Genomic DNA, 16,159 nt, shown 5'->3' with positions numbered 1-16,159 from the left:
TACAACATGTTTCCATTTATATCAAGTCGTAGAATAGGCAGCAATAAGTATAAGCTTGGGTATTTATTTGCATATATGGTTGGTAAAACTAAAGAAAAGTAAGAGGAGATGCCTGGATGGTTCAGGCAGTGGAGTGTCTGACTTCAGTTCAGGTCACGATCCTGAAGTCCTGGGCGCAGAGTCCTGCATCAGGATCCCTGCTCAGCCAGGAGCCTGCTTCTCCCTCTGCCTGCTGCGCCCCCTGCTTGTGCACTCTCTCACTCTCACTCTTTCTCTCTGTCAAATAAATTAATAAAAATCTTTAAAAAAAAAAAGATTCTTTAAAAAAAAAATTTAAAAAAGAGTAAAAGGATGATAATCATGAAAGTCAGAATAGTGGTTACCTCCAAGGGGGAGTGAGGATGTTGTGATTGATAAGGGACCTTCAAGGGTCTTGGCAATGTTTTATTTCCCAGCCCACGAAGTGGTTACATAAGTATATGCTTCATGATATTCATTAAACGGTTGTTTGTTGCTTAAATTCCACAGATGAATGAAATATACAGTATTTATCTTTCTCTGACTGACTTCAAGGAAGGCAAAAGATAGAATAATCTTATCATTTTAAATCTCCATAAATTATAAATCAGTAAGACAAAAATGTATAACTTGTAACTCGCCTAGAAAAATTTAAAGCAATTAAGTTTGATTCACTTTATTTTTCTTACCAATATAGAAGTAAGGGTTTTACAACCTCAGCCTGAATATTTCTTAAGTGTTCTTCATTCCACTGAGATGCATCCAGCAGCTTAAGTTTTGATAATATTTCTGCAGAAAGGTAGCAATCTCCATTGCTTACCAGATAGTGTTTTTTCATCCTCTCAAGATGTCTAAAACAAAATAAACCCACACACATTGCTATGACATTCAACAAGCCAAATGTTTTCACTTCTAAAATGTTTCAGATAAGTAATGAACTATCTCAAAACCAACACCAAGTTATGGGAGACCAGTGTGGAGATAAAACTATTTCTTACAATTATGGGAATAGGAAGAGTATTTTTGGTAGGTTGAACAATGGTCTTCCAAAGATGTCCATGTCCTAATCCCCAGAACCTCTGAATGTTACCTTATATGGTTGAAGGCATTCTGCAGATGTGATTAGGATATATTTTTTAAGAATTTTATTTATCCATTTGTTGCGGGGAAGTGGACAGAGCGAGCATGAACAGGATAGGCAGAGGGAAAAGCAGACTCCCCACTGAACTGAGAGTCCAATGTAGGCCTCGACACAGGGCTCAACCCCAGGACCTAGAGATCACAACCTGAGTAGAGGCTTAACCATCTGAGCCACCCAGGTGTCCCACTGCGATTAGGATTTTGAGAAGATTATTCTAGATTATCTAGATGGCCCTAATGTAATTACAAGGGTCCTTCTAAGATGGAGGCAGGAGGGTGAGTCATTGAGAAAAGACGTAAGGCTAGAAGCAGAGGTCAGAGAAAAGATGCTATGTTCCTGGCTTGAAGATTGAGGAAAGTAGGTGACCTCTGGAAGCCAGAAAAAGCAAGAAAATGGATTCTCCCGTAGAGCCTCCAGAAAGAATGTAGCCCTGCCCACCCATGTTAGACTTCCTAATTCCAAACTGTAACAGAATAAGTTTCTGTTGCTTTAAAAGCCATTACATTTGTGGCAATCTGCTACAGCAACAATAGGAACTAATACAGTATTGATCCTGAAGAATTTATATAGGGTGCTGGCATATAACTTCCCTAATACATCTTGAAAAGTGGTAGTGGCTTTCTCCTCCATGATCCATCAAGTCATGGTTGCAGAATCAACCATAGGGTAACCCCTGATCCTATAAGTATGTACAACAATGAGCTCTATGATCTGCATGCCACTGAAATAAGTGGAATAACCCAGTTACTAGTATATACCCTGTCAAACCCTTCCTAGGAATTGCAACCTACTGTAGTTGATCTGCTTCAGAGCAGAAAGGAGAACAGAGACAGGAGAAAAACGTTCCTAAAGCAGAGTCCACTTAAGAGTCCACTTACTGTGATCTAAAGCACATGGGATAGCCAAACAAGGACCTGGATGCATTGGACAACCAGGAGCCTCCTTAGAGGATATCTCGTGTATCTAGGAGATATCTTATTCAGATATGTCTGTCAAAGTGGCATCCCACCAAAGATCATGAGATTTGTCAACTGAGCAGGTTGCTAGGAACAGCAGTCTCTTAACCATGGCATAAGGTACCTTTTATATAAGATATCTGAAGCCAACATGGTTACATAATGGAAAAGTGGTTTTTTTCTACAAAAATGTTTATCACTACAGTGTTATAAAAATAAAACAGAATGATTGACTTGAAAGCAGGTTTAGAATCCAAGGGAAGAAATATTATGTAAACCCAAACAACTACCTCTATTTGCATCAGAAAATTATGAAATCACAGAAGTAATAAAATTACTATTATTATAATAAAATGAATATTATTATTCATTCCTCTAAAAGCATAAATTACATTTTTATTTTTATTTCAGGCTTTCTGTCGGTGCTTTAGGAAGTAAACTAATATTCCAGAATTAAAAAAAAAACAAAACCATTGAAAGTAAAACTAGACATACCTTTGATGTCTTCCGGGGTCCTTAAGAACTTTCAGCCTCTCAATATCCATCCATAATGACCAATATCTCTCTCCTAATGTATTTTTTATAAATTTCTTAAATCTTTCAAACTCCTTTCTATTGCCAATATCATAGGTTTTGTGAGACATGCACCAGTCAGCCCTGGTTTCTGGTCCAATGCTCTCACTCTTTGAACTTGCTTGTTCTAACATCTCTTTTGACTTTTCATTTGTGATTTGAAATGTTTCACTTAACAAAATATTTCTGCCAAGGAGAGGCTCAAACCCCTCCTCAAGCACCACTTCTGTTACCTTGTTGAAGTTTATATAATCTGGGCTTTCTATCAGTGGCTCTTCAAAAATTTGATGAATTGCTACTCTCAAAATAAAGGCTATATAAGATCTTAAAAATTCCTCCCATGTTGAGAAACTCAATGTAAGGCTTTCATCAGCATCCTGTTGCCTCTCAAGGTATATTCTTAAAAGGGCTTGAGAAGAAGTGTCTTGTAGAGAGATGGAGCCCATATCATCATCGTCTTCAAAACGAGAAGTTAATCTAACGGATTCAGATGAGTCCCTTTTTGTCCTTGGGTGAATTCCATCATCAAAGAAAAAGCTGTCTGCATGAAATCGTAAAGGGTTATTAGATCAGATATGAATACAAAGTTGCTTTTATTTTTTAACTAAAAGGAGCAGAGACAGAATGGTAAGTGGTTTTGGCACAGGTCATGACTGTGTCCATGAGAGAGTTCTGAAGCCACATTTGATACCACAGAGGAAAAACTGCCAGCAGGACTGGCCATGTCTTCCTTGGACACGGAAGTGAATAATGGTGGCAGATGAACAAAATACTTGACATCCCTAATACAGAAGATCTTCAAGAAGACATTATGTGCTTTTAAAATGTCATATTTGCGGCTGACATAGAATGTCAATATGTAAAGGCCAAATCTATTAAACAATTAGAATGTGTACATTAAACAATTGTACGTATTCTAATATGTCATGCTAGAAGGTAAAATAAAATTAGACAATCAGTGAACAGATCAGAACTAGAGTCTGAAATATCAGTAATTTTCAAAATTCACTATTTTATCAGAAAGCTTCAATTACTACCATACTTACAACTTACCATCAAAATTACAAAATGGCATAAGGTACTTATGAAGGCTTATAAATACAAATGGACTGTTTTAAACTCTTTCTAAAAACAGAGTCTTTAGCTCCTGTTTTCTCCTTCATTAGAAATTGTGAAATATTAGATGTCAGTGCTTTATTCCACGTGATAAATCTACCACTTGAAATGCCAGACAGCAGGAAAACTGTTGTCATCTATGTTCCACTTCAATGGCCATTTTCTCAGTAATGGGTTTCAAATCCCAATGAGCTGGAAGGGTTTTATTACAATTTGTACTGAAAATGAAGATACTAAGTCCCCCCAGTATTAAGAGACTAGACTTTTGCAAATCGATGCTGGGTATACACTCAACCCTACAGAAGCGGAGGGAGACAGCAAGGCTAGCGTTTCTGTTCACCAGGCTCCTGCTACCCTTCCCCTTCCTGTTCATCATCTTCACTATCTTTGCTCTCCAATTTTCTCCTTTACTCTTTGGGGGAAACAGCAAGAAACCTATAAATTCAGCTATTTGCAATTAAGAAGAGTATTTTCCTCTTTACCCAGATTTATGTTCAGCTCTAAAGAACCCAGATTTGTTTTCTTCAGAGGTTGTTACACTTGTCAAAAGAATTAGGTAAGAATTTAGTGAATTGCTAAGTTCCTCTCCTGAATGACATTGCTAGATTTTTTTCCTCTAACAATGTCATGGTGATGATACCCATTTCTGCAAGTTTCCTATCTACGAAAAGTTGGTATCATCCACAACATTTCGCCACAGTAGAAATGTACCTGTTTTTCAAGGAGAAAAACAAGTCTAAACTCAGAAGGAAAACTCAAGCTGCATGAACGACTACATACTTTCAAGAAGAGAGAAAGGTTCCACCCACGTAAACTCAAATAGTTAATAATAAGAATCTGTAAACTGTCACAGGAAATAAAGACAAGACAAACATTTACTAACTGCCTATGAGGGACAGGGCACTAGGCCAAATCTAGACATGTAGAGTATATTATTATTCTCATCTTACAGATGAGAAATGCAAGGCTTTCTGAATAACTTCAAAAAGTCACATGGTTAATAAGCATTAACCCATCTAAACCCATTCTCTTGGGGCGCCTGGGTGGCTCAGTGGGTTAAGCCTCTGCCTTCGGCTCAGTTCATGATCTCAGGGTTCTGGGATTGAGCCCCACATTGGGCTCTCTGCTCAGCAGGGAGCCTGCTTCCCCCTCTCTCTCTGCCTGCCTCTCTGCCTACTTTTGATATCTCTCTGTGACAAATAAATAAATACAATCTTTAAACCCATTATCTTTTTCCCATGTCGAGCTGCCTCTTAAAAAACAGTAGAAGGGCGCCTAGGTAGCTCAGTCAGTCAAGTGTTGGTCTTTTGATTTCAGCTCAGGTCACAATCTCAGGGTTGTGAGATAGAGCCCCACGCTGGGCTCTGCGTTCATGGGGAGTCAGCCTGAGATCCTCTCTCTCCCTTGGACCCTCCCCCAGCTCGATTTCTCTCTCTCTCTCAAACAAATAAGTCTTTAAAGATAAAAACAGTAGAAAGTGAAGCGGGTAAGTGGTAGGAATGGAGATTATTTTCCTCCCCCCTCCCCCACCACGTGTTGTACTGAGAGAGTAGAACAATAAGCAAGGATTTAAAAAGGAGTTCTGAAATCATTCTTGTCCTTTCTGCTTACCAGAAACAGATGAAACAACCGGTGTTTCAAGTTTGCTGTGGACTACATAAGTTGGTAATGAAAACGTGGATGCTGTTTGCAGACTCTGTTTCGCTAAGGCAAACCAATCTTTTGTTTGAGTATAGGAGGCCTAGGAAGAAAGGAGCACCTTTGTTTAATGTTGAGATTAGCAGTGTTCTCCCAATCGCAGACCTCCACTAGTCCTTAGAACGTTAAATTTGCATAGTACAACATGAAAGGAAAATGATGCCATGGAAGGAAAGAATGCCATACAGAAAAAAGTTCATTACCTGAGAATAATGGGAAGGAAATTTCAACTCAGATTATCTGGATATTAGATGACCAAAGGTAAAAAGGAGCCCAGTGTTCACTAAAGCCTTCTCCACTCTTCCACCAGAGGCATTGCAGCCCTCCTTCCTGGCTGCATTATAGGGTCACACCATCCCACGCTGTCTTGGCAGTCATCTGACTCCTCAGTTCTTGGCTGTATCTTTTGCCAGCTACTCCCACATTTATAACTTCCCAATTATTTCCTGCCCCTAATTCTGTCTGATCTGGCTCTGTGTTTTTTACCACACCTCCCTAATATCACAGACTTACTCTCAGGAGTACTGGCCCCCCACCCACCCCCCTGCCCAGGCTCAACAATCCACACCTTTGATTCAGTTTTCCCAGCTTTGCTTGGATTGTAGGCTTCCTGACAACTGATTCCTGACTCCACCTGCCCCTGGATGGAGCCTTCAATTTTTCCTTCGCTTTGTGCATCCTCGAGCCTGCTGACCCAGTTCCCCAGCTGACCTTCAGCTTCCAGAATCCCAGTCCTGAGAAGCCCATTTCTCAGCTGTCCTAGGAAAATTCCTATGCCTGCCTCTCTCAGTAATGTCCTCACAATCTTTCTAAGATAATCCAGATTGTTCAAGAGAAGCAGAGTGGGGAGCATCCAGCATTACTCAGCATTACTCTCCTTTCTCCTTTCTCCAGATAGGTTGTCCCCAGGTTGGCCCTTCGCGTCAGGAATTCGCACAAGAGGTAGGCCTCAAATGGAATAGGTATTGTTCTCTGACTGTGATACAGAATTAGCAGGGCAAGTTGGGCCACACAAGGAGACCAAAAAGCAAGAGGGAGAAATGAAAAGTGTCACCTAGGTAGTCACTGCCCCTCTTAGAAGTAAGGTTTTCTACACAGATAAAAGCTTTGAAAGATTCTAATTTCCTTTTGTTCTCGCTTTTCCTTCCTTTAAAACTAAGTCATTTGGGTGCCTGGGTGGCTCAGGTGGTTAAGTGACTGCCATCGGCTTGGGTCATGACCCTGAAGTCCCAGGATCGAGTCCCACTTTGGACTCCCTGCTCAGCAGGGAGTCTGCTTCTCCCTCTGACCCTCCCCCACGCTGTGCTCTCTCTTTCTATTTCATTCCCTCTCTCTCAAATATACAAATAAAATCTTTTAAAAAAATAAAACCAAGGCATTTACTATTAATATATGTTCATTCAACATATATTTATTGAGTGACTACTCTCTTCCAAGCAGTATCCTAAGCACTGAGAAGGCCAAAATAAAGAAGACCTGTCAGGGAATTGAGGGAGGCCAATATACAAAAGTCCATGCTATTTCAACTTGGCAAAAAAGATTGCTAAGTAAAAATTAGGAGAGAAGTAGTAAGTAGTCAGTCAGACAACCACTTAATATGTTTAAGAGATGAGTCAATTGTTCGTGTTGAAGACTCAAAGAAATATTAACAGTTATCATCATAAAGATTAATCTTTGTCCATAGTCATGATTTAAATGATTTAGGGGCTCAAAGAATTTTGAGTCCTCCAAGTTCAAAAGCTAATAAGAAAATATCAGTTGGGCGACTGGGTGGCTCAGTTGGTTGAGCAACCAACTCTTGATTTCCTCTAGGGTCATGATCTCAGGGTCGTGAGATCAAGCCCCATGTCAGGCTCCAAGCTTAGCATGGAGTCTGCTTGTCCCTCTCCCTCCTCCTCTGCCCCTATCCCTCATTCTATCTCTAGAATAAATAAATAAAAATAAAATCTTTTTTAAAAAGTATATTAGAGGGTGTCTGGGTGGCTTAGTTGGTTAAGCGACTGCCTTTGGCTCAGGGCATGATCCTGGAGTTTCAGGATCAAGACCCACATCAGGCTCCCTGCTCAGTTGGGAGCCTGCTTCTCCCTCTGACTCTACCCTCTCTTGTGCTCACTCTCTCTCTCTCTAAGTAAATAAAACCTTAAAAAAAAAAAGGATATTAGGTAAAGTATCAATCAAGTGGAGAGAATTGAGTTTTTTCATACAGAAAATAGCAAAAGTAAACTAGTTTAAATTTTACTCTTACATTCAATTTAATTTACATGTAAAGAATCAGATCTTCTTTCCCAAGATTGATTCTTCCTGTTGTATGTTTACTGACCTGTACTATCAGTACATTTTTTATGACATTCCTGACATTTCTATAATACATAAGAAAAAAAATACTTAAAAATAAGTATAAAGAGAGAAGTAAAATATGCTTTTCATACATTCCCAGCATGAACTCAGTGGAAATAACGCAACTGGCAAAATTTCAAATGCTTTTGCCAAATATTAATGATAGAAATGCCAAACTACAAAATTAAATAGGAACTACACAAGAAAATAAATGGTCAGGTAAGACAGGTTAAGTCTATCTATTCCAACAGAGATGGTAAATCGTTTTCCTTTTGTATGACATCTTTGATCAATTGGAAGTGCTTGCCTAGAGGGCTGTGCTGAAAAGAATTTGGAGCCAAGTCCTAGCTCAGCAGGAAAACTGCCGTGATTGATTAGCAATGTCTGTCGTGAATGGAAGCTAGGAGAGCAGCAACACATGGGCCACATATTTGCAATTCCTGGTTTTGTACAGAGCTGTGTATAGGAAATGTATTCCCAGAAAGAAGACCTGATAATTAGAGGCCAGAGATCAAACAACGGTTTTCACTACAACGTGACTCTCCAGAAAGGCATTTGATTCTAGGTTAGATCTCTTCCAGTGCACCCATACCAACCCAACATTTCTTCACGGAGGACAAATTTATCTGATAACAGGGAAAGGGTCATGTCTTTTACTGCTGAGGAATAATCTTGACAATAGGGAGGAGAAGACCCAATTTATCATCATTTTGTACAAAAATTAGAGACTCTGAACAATGACAATTTTGGAATGAATGATGAAACCATGGATACAATTCAAGTTACCCTTCCTTGCTTCCTGGGTGACTCTGAGCCTATTCTTCAATCTTTCATTTGTTCCTCTGTACACATGAAGATAATAATACCAATTACATTTCAAGTGAACAAGTGCAGAGCAAAGGCGTCAGCATAACTCCACAAAAAGTTTTGCTAAACCTGTCTCAGAAGTACTTGAAATCGCTTCCCCTGTTCAAGTGGTACAAATGCAATTCTTATCCCTAAAATGAGAAGTCTCCTTGAAGCGCCAAGTCATGAAGAAACACTCATACTTTTACCTCGCCAAGAGAAATGTAGAACTTTTTCATGATGATAACATTCTCTTCTTCAGCAACAGGTGGTGGTGGGCTGGCTGGTTTTTTCAGGACCCACGGGGAAAAATCTGCATTGAGTATGAAGTTCATACCCGATCCACTCCATCTCACTTGTGAGACCAATTTGGCTAATCTGCATTTTAGAAATCATACAAAACTTGAAGTAAGTTTCAAAGATGGTAGAATTCAGGGGGAAAAAAAACCTTAAAATTTTATTTTGTTTTATTTTCAAGTCAATCTCCTCACTTTGCACAATGGTTCTCTTAGGATCTGTTCAAATTAATGGCTTATTCACAGAACTACTAACTAATAATGACTCTTTCAATTTATTTTACTTGATTTTTAAAATGAGATTCTAAGTATAGGTCAAATTTCAGTAAAATTTCAGAATGTTTAGGTATTTACACATTATAAGTCAGGAAATATAAAAGAAAAACTTGATCCACTATGACATACTTATATTTGTTTTTCATGACATACTTATATTTGTTTTTTAACAGCCTGCACCATTATCACAAGTAGATAATTTTTATTTTTTTATTTTTATTTTTAAAAATTTCTTTTCAGTGTTCCAGAATTCATTGTTTGTGCACCACACCATCCATGCAATAGTGCCCTCCTTAATACCCATAAGTAGATAATTTTTAAAACATAATGATCAAAGAAGCACAGCTAAAGTACATTTATTAAGAACTATCCCTGTGAGTTCTCTTTGGAAAAGTTAAGTGATTTTTACAAACGCTCTATCACTCACATACTATAGCAGGTGGGATACAAATTCCCGTGGGTTTAAAAGTATACGATTTTATTAAGAAAGTACAGAAAAATGATTTTAGGTGGGGAAAAAAAAAACAACAGGTAATTAAAAACTAGGTTTGTTGATGGGACTACAATACCTGTATTCAAAGTAACAATCACTTTCCAGGAACGCTGGAAGTCTTTCTTTTTTGATCCACTCAATACCTTCTTCACGACTGAGACACTATTAGAGGACAAGTGAAAAAGAAAAAGAGTCAAAGAAAATCACCTTTCAGTACAGTCAAGACCTAGTCACTAGAGTAGTATTACCCGGAGCCCTGCGTCGACCTTCTGTTTCACAAGAGAGAGCAAAGACCTTGGAATCCATTTGAAGCCATTGCTTGCCTTCCGCTACTTGCTTAATCTCTCAACAACCCTGCATCAACTATTAGCCCCATTTATAGATTAACAAACTGAATCCAGAGAAGTTAGGTAACCTGTTGAAGGAAGAGATGTGAGGAAAAAAAAAGTCACTTTCTGTATTTGCACAGTTGCAAAATGGATTTAAAAAAAAAATCACAAACAGAAAAAGAGCTAACCAGAACACTTGATAAGACCACTGTGGTCACGAGAGGCCCCTGTCCCTCCAATTTTAGAAAATTTGGTTAACTGTTTAACATCCCCATGCACTATTTGGGAATACCAAGGTTAGCAAGAAAGATAAGGCCCTGAGGGGCCTGGGTGGCTCAGTTAAGCTTCTGCCTTCAGCTCAGGTCACAATCTCAGGGTCCTGGGATGAAGACTATCAGTCTCCCTGGTCAGTGCAGAGCCTGCTTCTTCCCTCTCCCTCTGCCTGCTGCTCCCTCTCTCTCTGTCAAGTAAATAAAATCAGGAAGGAAGGAAGGTTGTAAGGTAGGAAGGAAGCGGGGGGGAGGAAGGGAGGGAGGAAGGAAGGAAGGAAGGAAGGAAGTGTCTTTAAGGAATTTACAGATAATTCAATAAGTAATAGTAGTAGAGTGCAGTGCCCAAGTTCGGGCTTCTGTGGGAGAGCACCGGGCACGAAAACAGCGAAGGTTTTCCCAGAGAACAAAGGCGGGAAGCCAGCTGGAGAAGCAGGCAGGCATAATTACGATGCTCTTTCCAATGACATTAAAGTGTTCAGATTTTATTTAGCGGTTGTGAGGACCGTACAAAGTCATGGAAGAGTTACTGAGTTGCGGCTCATTCTCAAACTTTTACTCACTAATGATTTTTTTTGTCTTATATGCACTTTTTCCCCAGAAATCTAAGGAATGTCAGTCCTTTGAACACTAAACAAATGTTCCTGGATAAGTAAAACCACTGGTACACCGCACGTCCCAGTGAGGCAAGGGTGGAGGCGTTTATGGGACTTCCGCTGCTTATCTGCTGAGGCAATGGTTGTGCTGGGATATTAACCTCAGTCAGCACAGCCCACTGCTCACTGCAGTGAGGAGATGAAAGGCTCACAGAGCAGCGCTGCCAACATCTGATGGGCTGATGTTCTTGAGCGCGCACCTGTGCTCAACACTGCTCGCACGTGGCATGAAGTCCTTAAGCTCCCCACGGCTGGAAAACAATGCTTTCCTTCTGTTCAGCCCAAAACATCCATTTGGCCCTGACCAAAGACTATCTTCTGGGTAATGAAAAAACAGAAGAAACTTCGGAAGCAGCCAGCACCTGAACAGTAGCGTCTTGTTGATGGTCTTATTGCTTATGAGTGAGATCTGAAGGACACGTGCATCTTGTAGTCAGAAAAACTCCAAAGAGACCTCCACATACGCTACACACAGACAGCCACACACGACTCTTGGATTCTCATTAGCAATGCATTCAGTGCATCCCCGAAAGACACCAGACCGCATATTAAGACATATTAACACCCCCTTGAGGAATACTAAAAGGTTGTCAAGACTAGTCAGTCATAAAAAATCAATTTGCCTAATATTTACTTAATAAACAGTTCACTGATAACTCATCCCCTTTTGAATGTCTGTTTCTATCTGGCCCAAAAATGAAATGGAATGAAAAGTTTAAAAGGACTAAAATCAAAACTGATGAAAAGTCTTTAGTCAGACTGCCAAAATGTCCCTTCAAGGGGTTTACAAATAACTAAAATATAAAGACCAAAAAAAAACAAAAACAAAAACAAAAAAAACAAAAAACCCCAGAACAATCTGGCCAAACATAAAATGGCAACTTAATAAATACCTATGAAAAGCACAGAAATAATTTACCTAAGGTAAAATTATTTACTCCTTAAAACTAAAAAAAAAAAAAAACCCAGCAAAAATCCATCCTTTTTAGGACCCAGCTCTACACATTTTAACAAATACTTACAGTTGAATAACCATGACTAGAATCATAGAGAAGAGTTCCAACATCCTCCAAACTTCCTCCTGACGCTTTGCATTCAATGACTCCCTCTAACCCCAGGCCCTGGGAACCACCAACTGGTTCTTCGCAGATGGGCCTTTTCCAAAGTGTCATATAAGTGGAATCAATATAGGACATAGCTTCCTTCATTTAGCATGATGCATTTGAGATTGACCTATGTTCTTAGACGGATCGCTAGTTCGTTCCTCTTCATTCCTCTTTAGATGAGTGCTACTCCACTGTATGGATAAACCACTTTTTTTCATTCCTTCCCCACTTAAAGGAAAATTGGGTTTATTACAGCTTTGGGTGAATATAAATAAAGGAACTACAGACTTTCACATACAGGTTTTTGTGTGAACAGAACTGTTCATTTTTCTTTGGTAATATCCAGAAGTAGGGCAAATGTGTAGTATGGCATATGCTTAACCTAGAAAGCTAACTGCCAAACTGTTTTCCAAAATGGAATTCTCATCAACAATGTAAGGATTCCAAATGCTCTGCATGTTGACTGGCACTTGGTATCGTCAATGTGTGTTGCATAGTTTACTCATTCTAAAAGGTGTGTAGAAATAGTTCATTGAGATTTGTGGATGTGTGTATACATACACATTGCCCTTTATTATAACTTTGAGATATAATTCATATTTCATGCAATTCACTCATTTAAAATATATAATCCAATGGTTTTTAGTATATTCCCAAACCATCACCATGATAAAATTTCATCACTTTCCAGAAAACCTCATATCCATTAGCAGTCACTCTCCATTCCACATCAACTCGCCACCCCTATCTCCCAGTATTGACTGCATTTCTCTTATGATTAATGTTGATGATCTTCTCATATGCATTTTTGTCATCTGTACATCTTCTTTGGAGAAATGTCTATTCAGATCCTATGTCTGTTTTTTAAAACTGAAGTATAATGAACATACAGTGTTATATTAGTTTCAGGTGTACTATATACTGATTCAACAATTCTGTACATTATTCAGTACTCATCCCAGTAAGTGTACCCTTAATCATTTTTATTTCACCCACCCTTCCACCCCTTCCCCTCTGGCAACCACCAGTTTGTTCTCTATAGTCGAGTCTGGTTTTTTGTCTCTTTTCGTTGTCTGTTTTATTTCTTAAATTCCACATATGAGTGAAACTGTATGACAGTTGTCTTTCACTGACTGACTTATTTCACTTAGCATTATACCCTCTAGGTCCATTCATGTTGTTGCGAATGGTAAGATCTCGAAGATTTCATTCTTTTTTATGGGAATGATTTAGCCATATATAGCATATCTTCTTTATCCATTCATCTATCAATGAACAGATGGGTTGCTTCCATATCTGGCTATTATAAATAATGCTGCAATAAACGTAAGCATTCATGTACCTTTTTGAATTAGAGTTTCCATCTTCTTTCGGTAAATACCCACTATGGCATTACTGGATCATATGGTCATTCTATTTTTTAATTTTTTGAGGCAACTCCATAATGTTTTCCACAGTGGTTGCACCAATTTGCATTCCCACCAACAGTTCATGAGGGCTCCATCTTCTGCACATCCTTGCCAACACTTACTATTTCTTGTCTTTTTGATTCTAGCCATTCTGACAGGTATCTCACTGTAATTTTGATTTGAATTTTGCTGATGGTTAGTGATGTTGAACATATTTTCAGGTGTCTGTTGGCCGTCTGTCTGTCTTCTTTGGAAAAATGTATTTTTAAATTCTCTGCCCACTTTTTTTTTTCAAGTTTTTATTTAAATTCCAGTTAGTTGATATGCAGTGTAATATTAGTTTCAGGTGTAGAATTTAGTGATTCAGCCCTTCCATACAACACCCGATGCTCATCACAAGTGCACTCTTTAATCCCCAACACCTGTTTCACCAATCTTCCCACCCACTCCCCTCTAGTAACCATCAGTTTGTTCTCTTTAGTTAAGAGTCTGTTTCTTGGTTTGCCTCTCTTTTCCCCCCTTATATTCATTGGTTTTGTTTCTTAAATTCCACATATGAGTGAAATCTGTCTTTCTCTGATTGACTTATTTTGCTTAGTATAATACTCTCTAGTTCCATCTACATTGTTGTAAATGGCAAAATTTCATTATTTTTGATGGCTAAATAATATTCTAATATATGAATATTAGATAATATATTAGAATAATATATATACTAGATAATATATTAGAATAATATCTATAAATACACACACACAAACTCCACATCTTTATCCATTCATCAGTCGATGGACATTTGGGCTCGTTCCATAATTTGGCTATTGTTGATAATGCTACTATAAACATTAAGATGCATATATCCCTTCAAATTATTATTTTTGTATCCTTTGGGTAAATACCTAGTAGTGCAATTGCTGGATCATAAGGTAGTTGTTTTAACTTTTTAAGGAAACTCCATACTGTTTTCCAGAGTCCTCTGCCCATTTTTTAAATCAGATTGTTTATCCAGTGTCAAGTTCTTTATATATAGCCTGCATATTAACCTCTTACTGGATATACTATTTGCAAGTATCTTCTCCCATTTTTGTTTTAATGATGGTTTTCCTTGTGTGCAGAAGCTTTTTATTTTGGTGTAATCCCAGTATTTTAATTTTGCTTTTGTTTCCCTTGTCTGAGGAGACATCCCTAAAAAAATGTTTCCATGGCTAAAGTCAAAGAAATTACTGCTTATGTTTTCTTCAGGTTTCAGATTTAGGTCTTTAATCCATTTTGAGTTTATCTTTGTGTTTGGTGTAAGAACAGGGTCCACTTTCATTGTTTCTCATGATGTCGTCCAGCTTTCCCAGCACCATTTGTTGAAGAAACTGTCATTTCTCCATTGTATATTCTTGCCTCCTTTGTTGTAGATTAACTGCAGGGTCTTTGGTGGCTCTACACAAATTTCTGTGTTATTTGTTCTAGTTCTATGAAAAGTGTAGTTTGTATTCTGAGAGGGATTGCATTAAATCTGTAGACTGCTTTGGGTAACACAGACATTTTAACAAAATTGGTTCTTCTAATTCATGTGCATGAAGTATCTTCCCATTTGTATCTTCTTCAATTCCTTTCATCAGTGTTTTATCCTTTTCAGAGTATGGATCTTTCTCCTCCTTGCTTAGGTTTATTCCTAGGTATTTTATTATTTTAGTGCAACTGCAGATGGGATTGTTTTCTTAATTTCTCTTTCTGCCCACTTCGTTTTTAGTGTATAGAAATGCAATAGATTTTTGGGGAACACTTATGTAGGATTTATTTTATATAAAAACTGAATCATATTACATGCTTTAATTTACAACTTGGTTTTTCCAGTGAACAATACAACATGAGCATCTATCTCATCAGGACAACAGACATGGCTCAAACACATTCTTTCTTTTTTTCTTTCTTTTTTAACTTAATTTTATTTTTTATAAACATATATTTTTATCCCCAGGGGTACAGGTCTATGAATCGCCAGGTTTACACACTTCACAGCACTCACCATAGCACATCCCTCCCCAATGTCCATAACCCCACCCCCCTCACCCAACCCCCCTCCCCCTATCAACCCTCAGTTTGTTTTGTGAGATTAAGAGTCACTTATGGTTTGTCTCCCTCCCAATCCCATCTTGTTTCATTTACTCTTCTCCTACCCCCTTAACCCCCCATGTTGCATCTCCTCTCCCTCATATCAGGGAGATCATATGATAGTTGTCTTTCTCCGATTGACTTATTTCGCTAAGCATTGATACCCTCTAGTTCCATCCACATCGTCGCAAATGGCAAGAGTTCATTTCTTTTGATGGCTGCATAGTATTCCATTGGGTAAATATAGCACATCTTTATCCATTCATCTGTTGATGGACATCTAGGTTCTTTCCATAGTTTGGCTATTGTAGACATTGCTGCTATAAACATTCGTGTGCACGTGCCCCTTCGGATCACTACGTTTGTATCTTTAGGGTAAATACCCAGTAGTGCAATTGCTGGGTCATAGGGTAGTTCTATTTTCAGCATTTTGAGAAATCTCCATGCTGTTTTCCAGAGTGGTTGCACCAGCTTGCATTCCCACCAACAGTGTAGGAGGGTTCCCCTTTCTCCGCATCCTTGCCAGCATCTGTC

General features: G+C 38.6%; 1 protein-coding gene across 7 annotated transcripts in view; it reads right to left on the bottom strand.

The window, feature by feature from the left end:
* The window catches only part of RGS22 (regulator of G protein signaling 22), a 133,038-nt gene that overhangs the window by 85,215 nt on the left and 31,664 nt on the right, over positions 1-16,159 (bottom strand). For 5 of the 7 annotated variants that reach the window (XR_004382800.1, XM_032858600.1, XM_032858601.1 and 2 more), the window contains exons 5-9: positions 9,827-9,912; positions 8,895-9,063; positions 5,416-5,545; positions 2,611-3,229; positions 708-869 (exon numbers count right to left, since the gene is read on the bottom strand). Coding sequence is in view for 6 of the 7 variants with exons in the window: in XM_032858600.1 (XP_032714491.1) it covers positions 708-869; positions 2,611-3,229; positions 5,416-5,545; positions 8,895-9,063; positions 9,827-9,912 (1,166 nt within the window). In the remaining variant the exon portion in view is untranslated. Of the gene's footprint in view, positions 1-707; positions 870-2,610; positions 3,230-5,415; positions 5,546-8,894; positions 9,064-9,826; positions 9,913-12,026; positions 12,140-16,159 lie in introns of those variants that run through there. The other 2 variants (XM_032858604.1, XM_032858603.1) reach the window with 2 other exon arrangements.

The sequence above is a fragment of the Lontra canadensis genome, unplaced genomic scaffold, assembly GCF_010015895.1.
Source record: "Lontra canadensis isolate GAN:19392208 unplaced genomic scaffold, GSC_riverotter_1.0 scaffold15, whole genome shotgun sequence".
NCBI classification, from domain to species: Eukaryota; Metazoa; Chordata; class Mammalia; order Carnivora; family Mustelidae; genus Lontra; species Lontra canadensis.
This window is presented reverse-complemented; position numbering and strand designations above follow the sequence as displayed.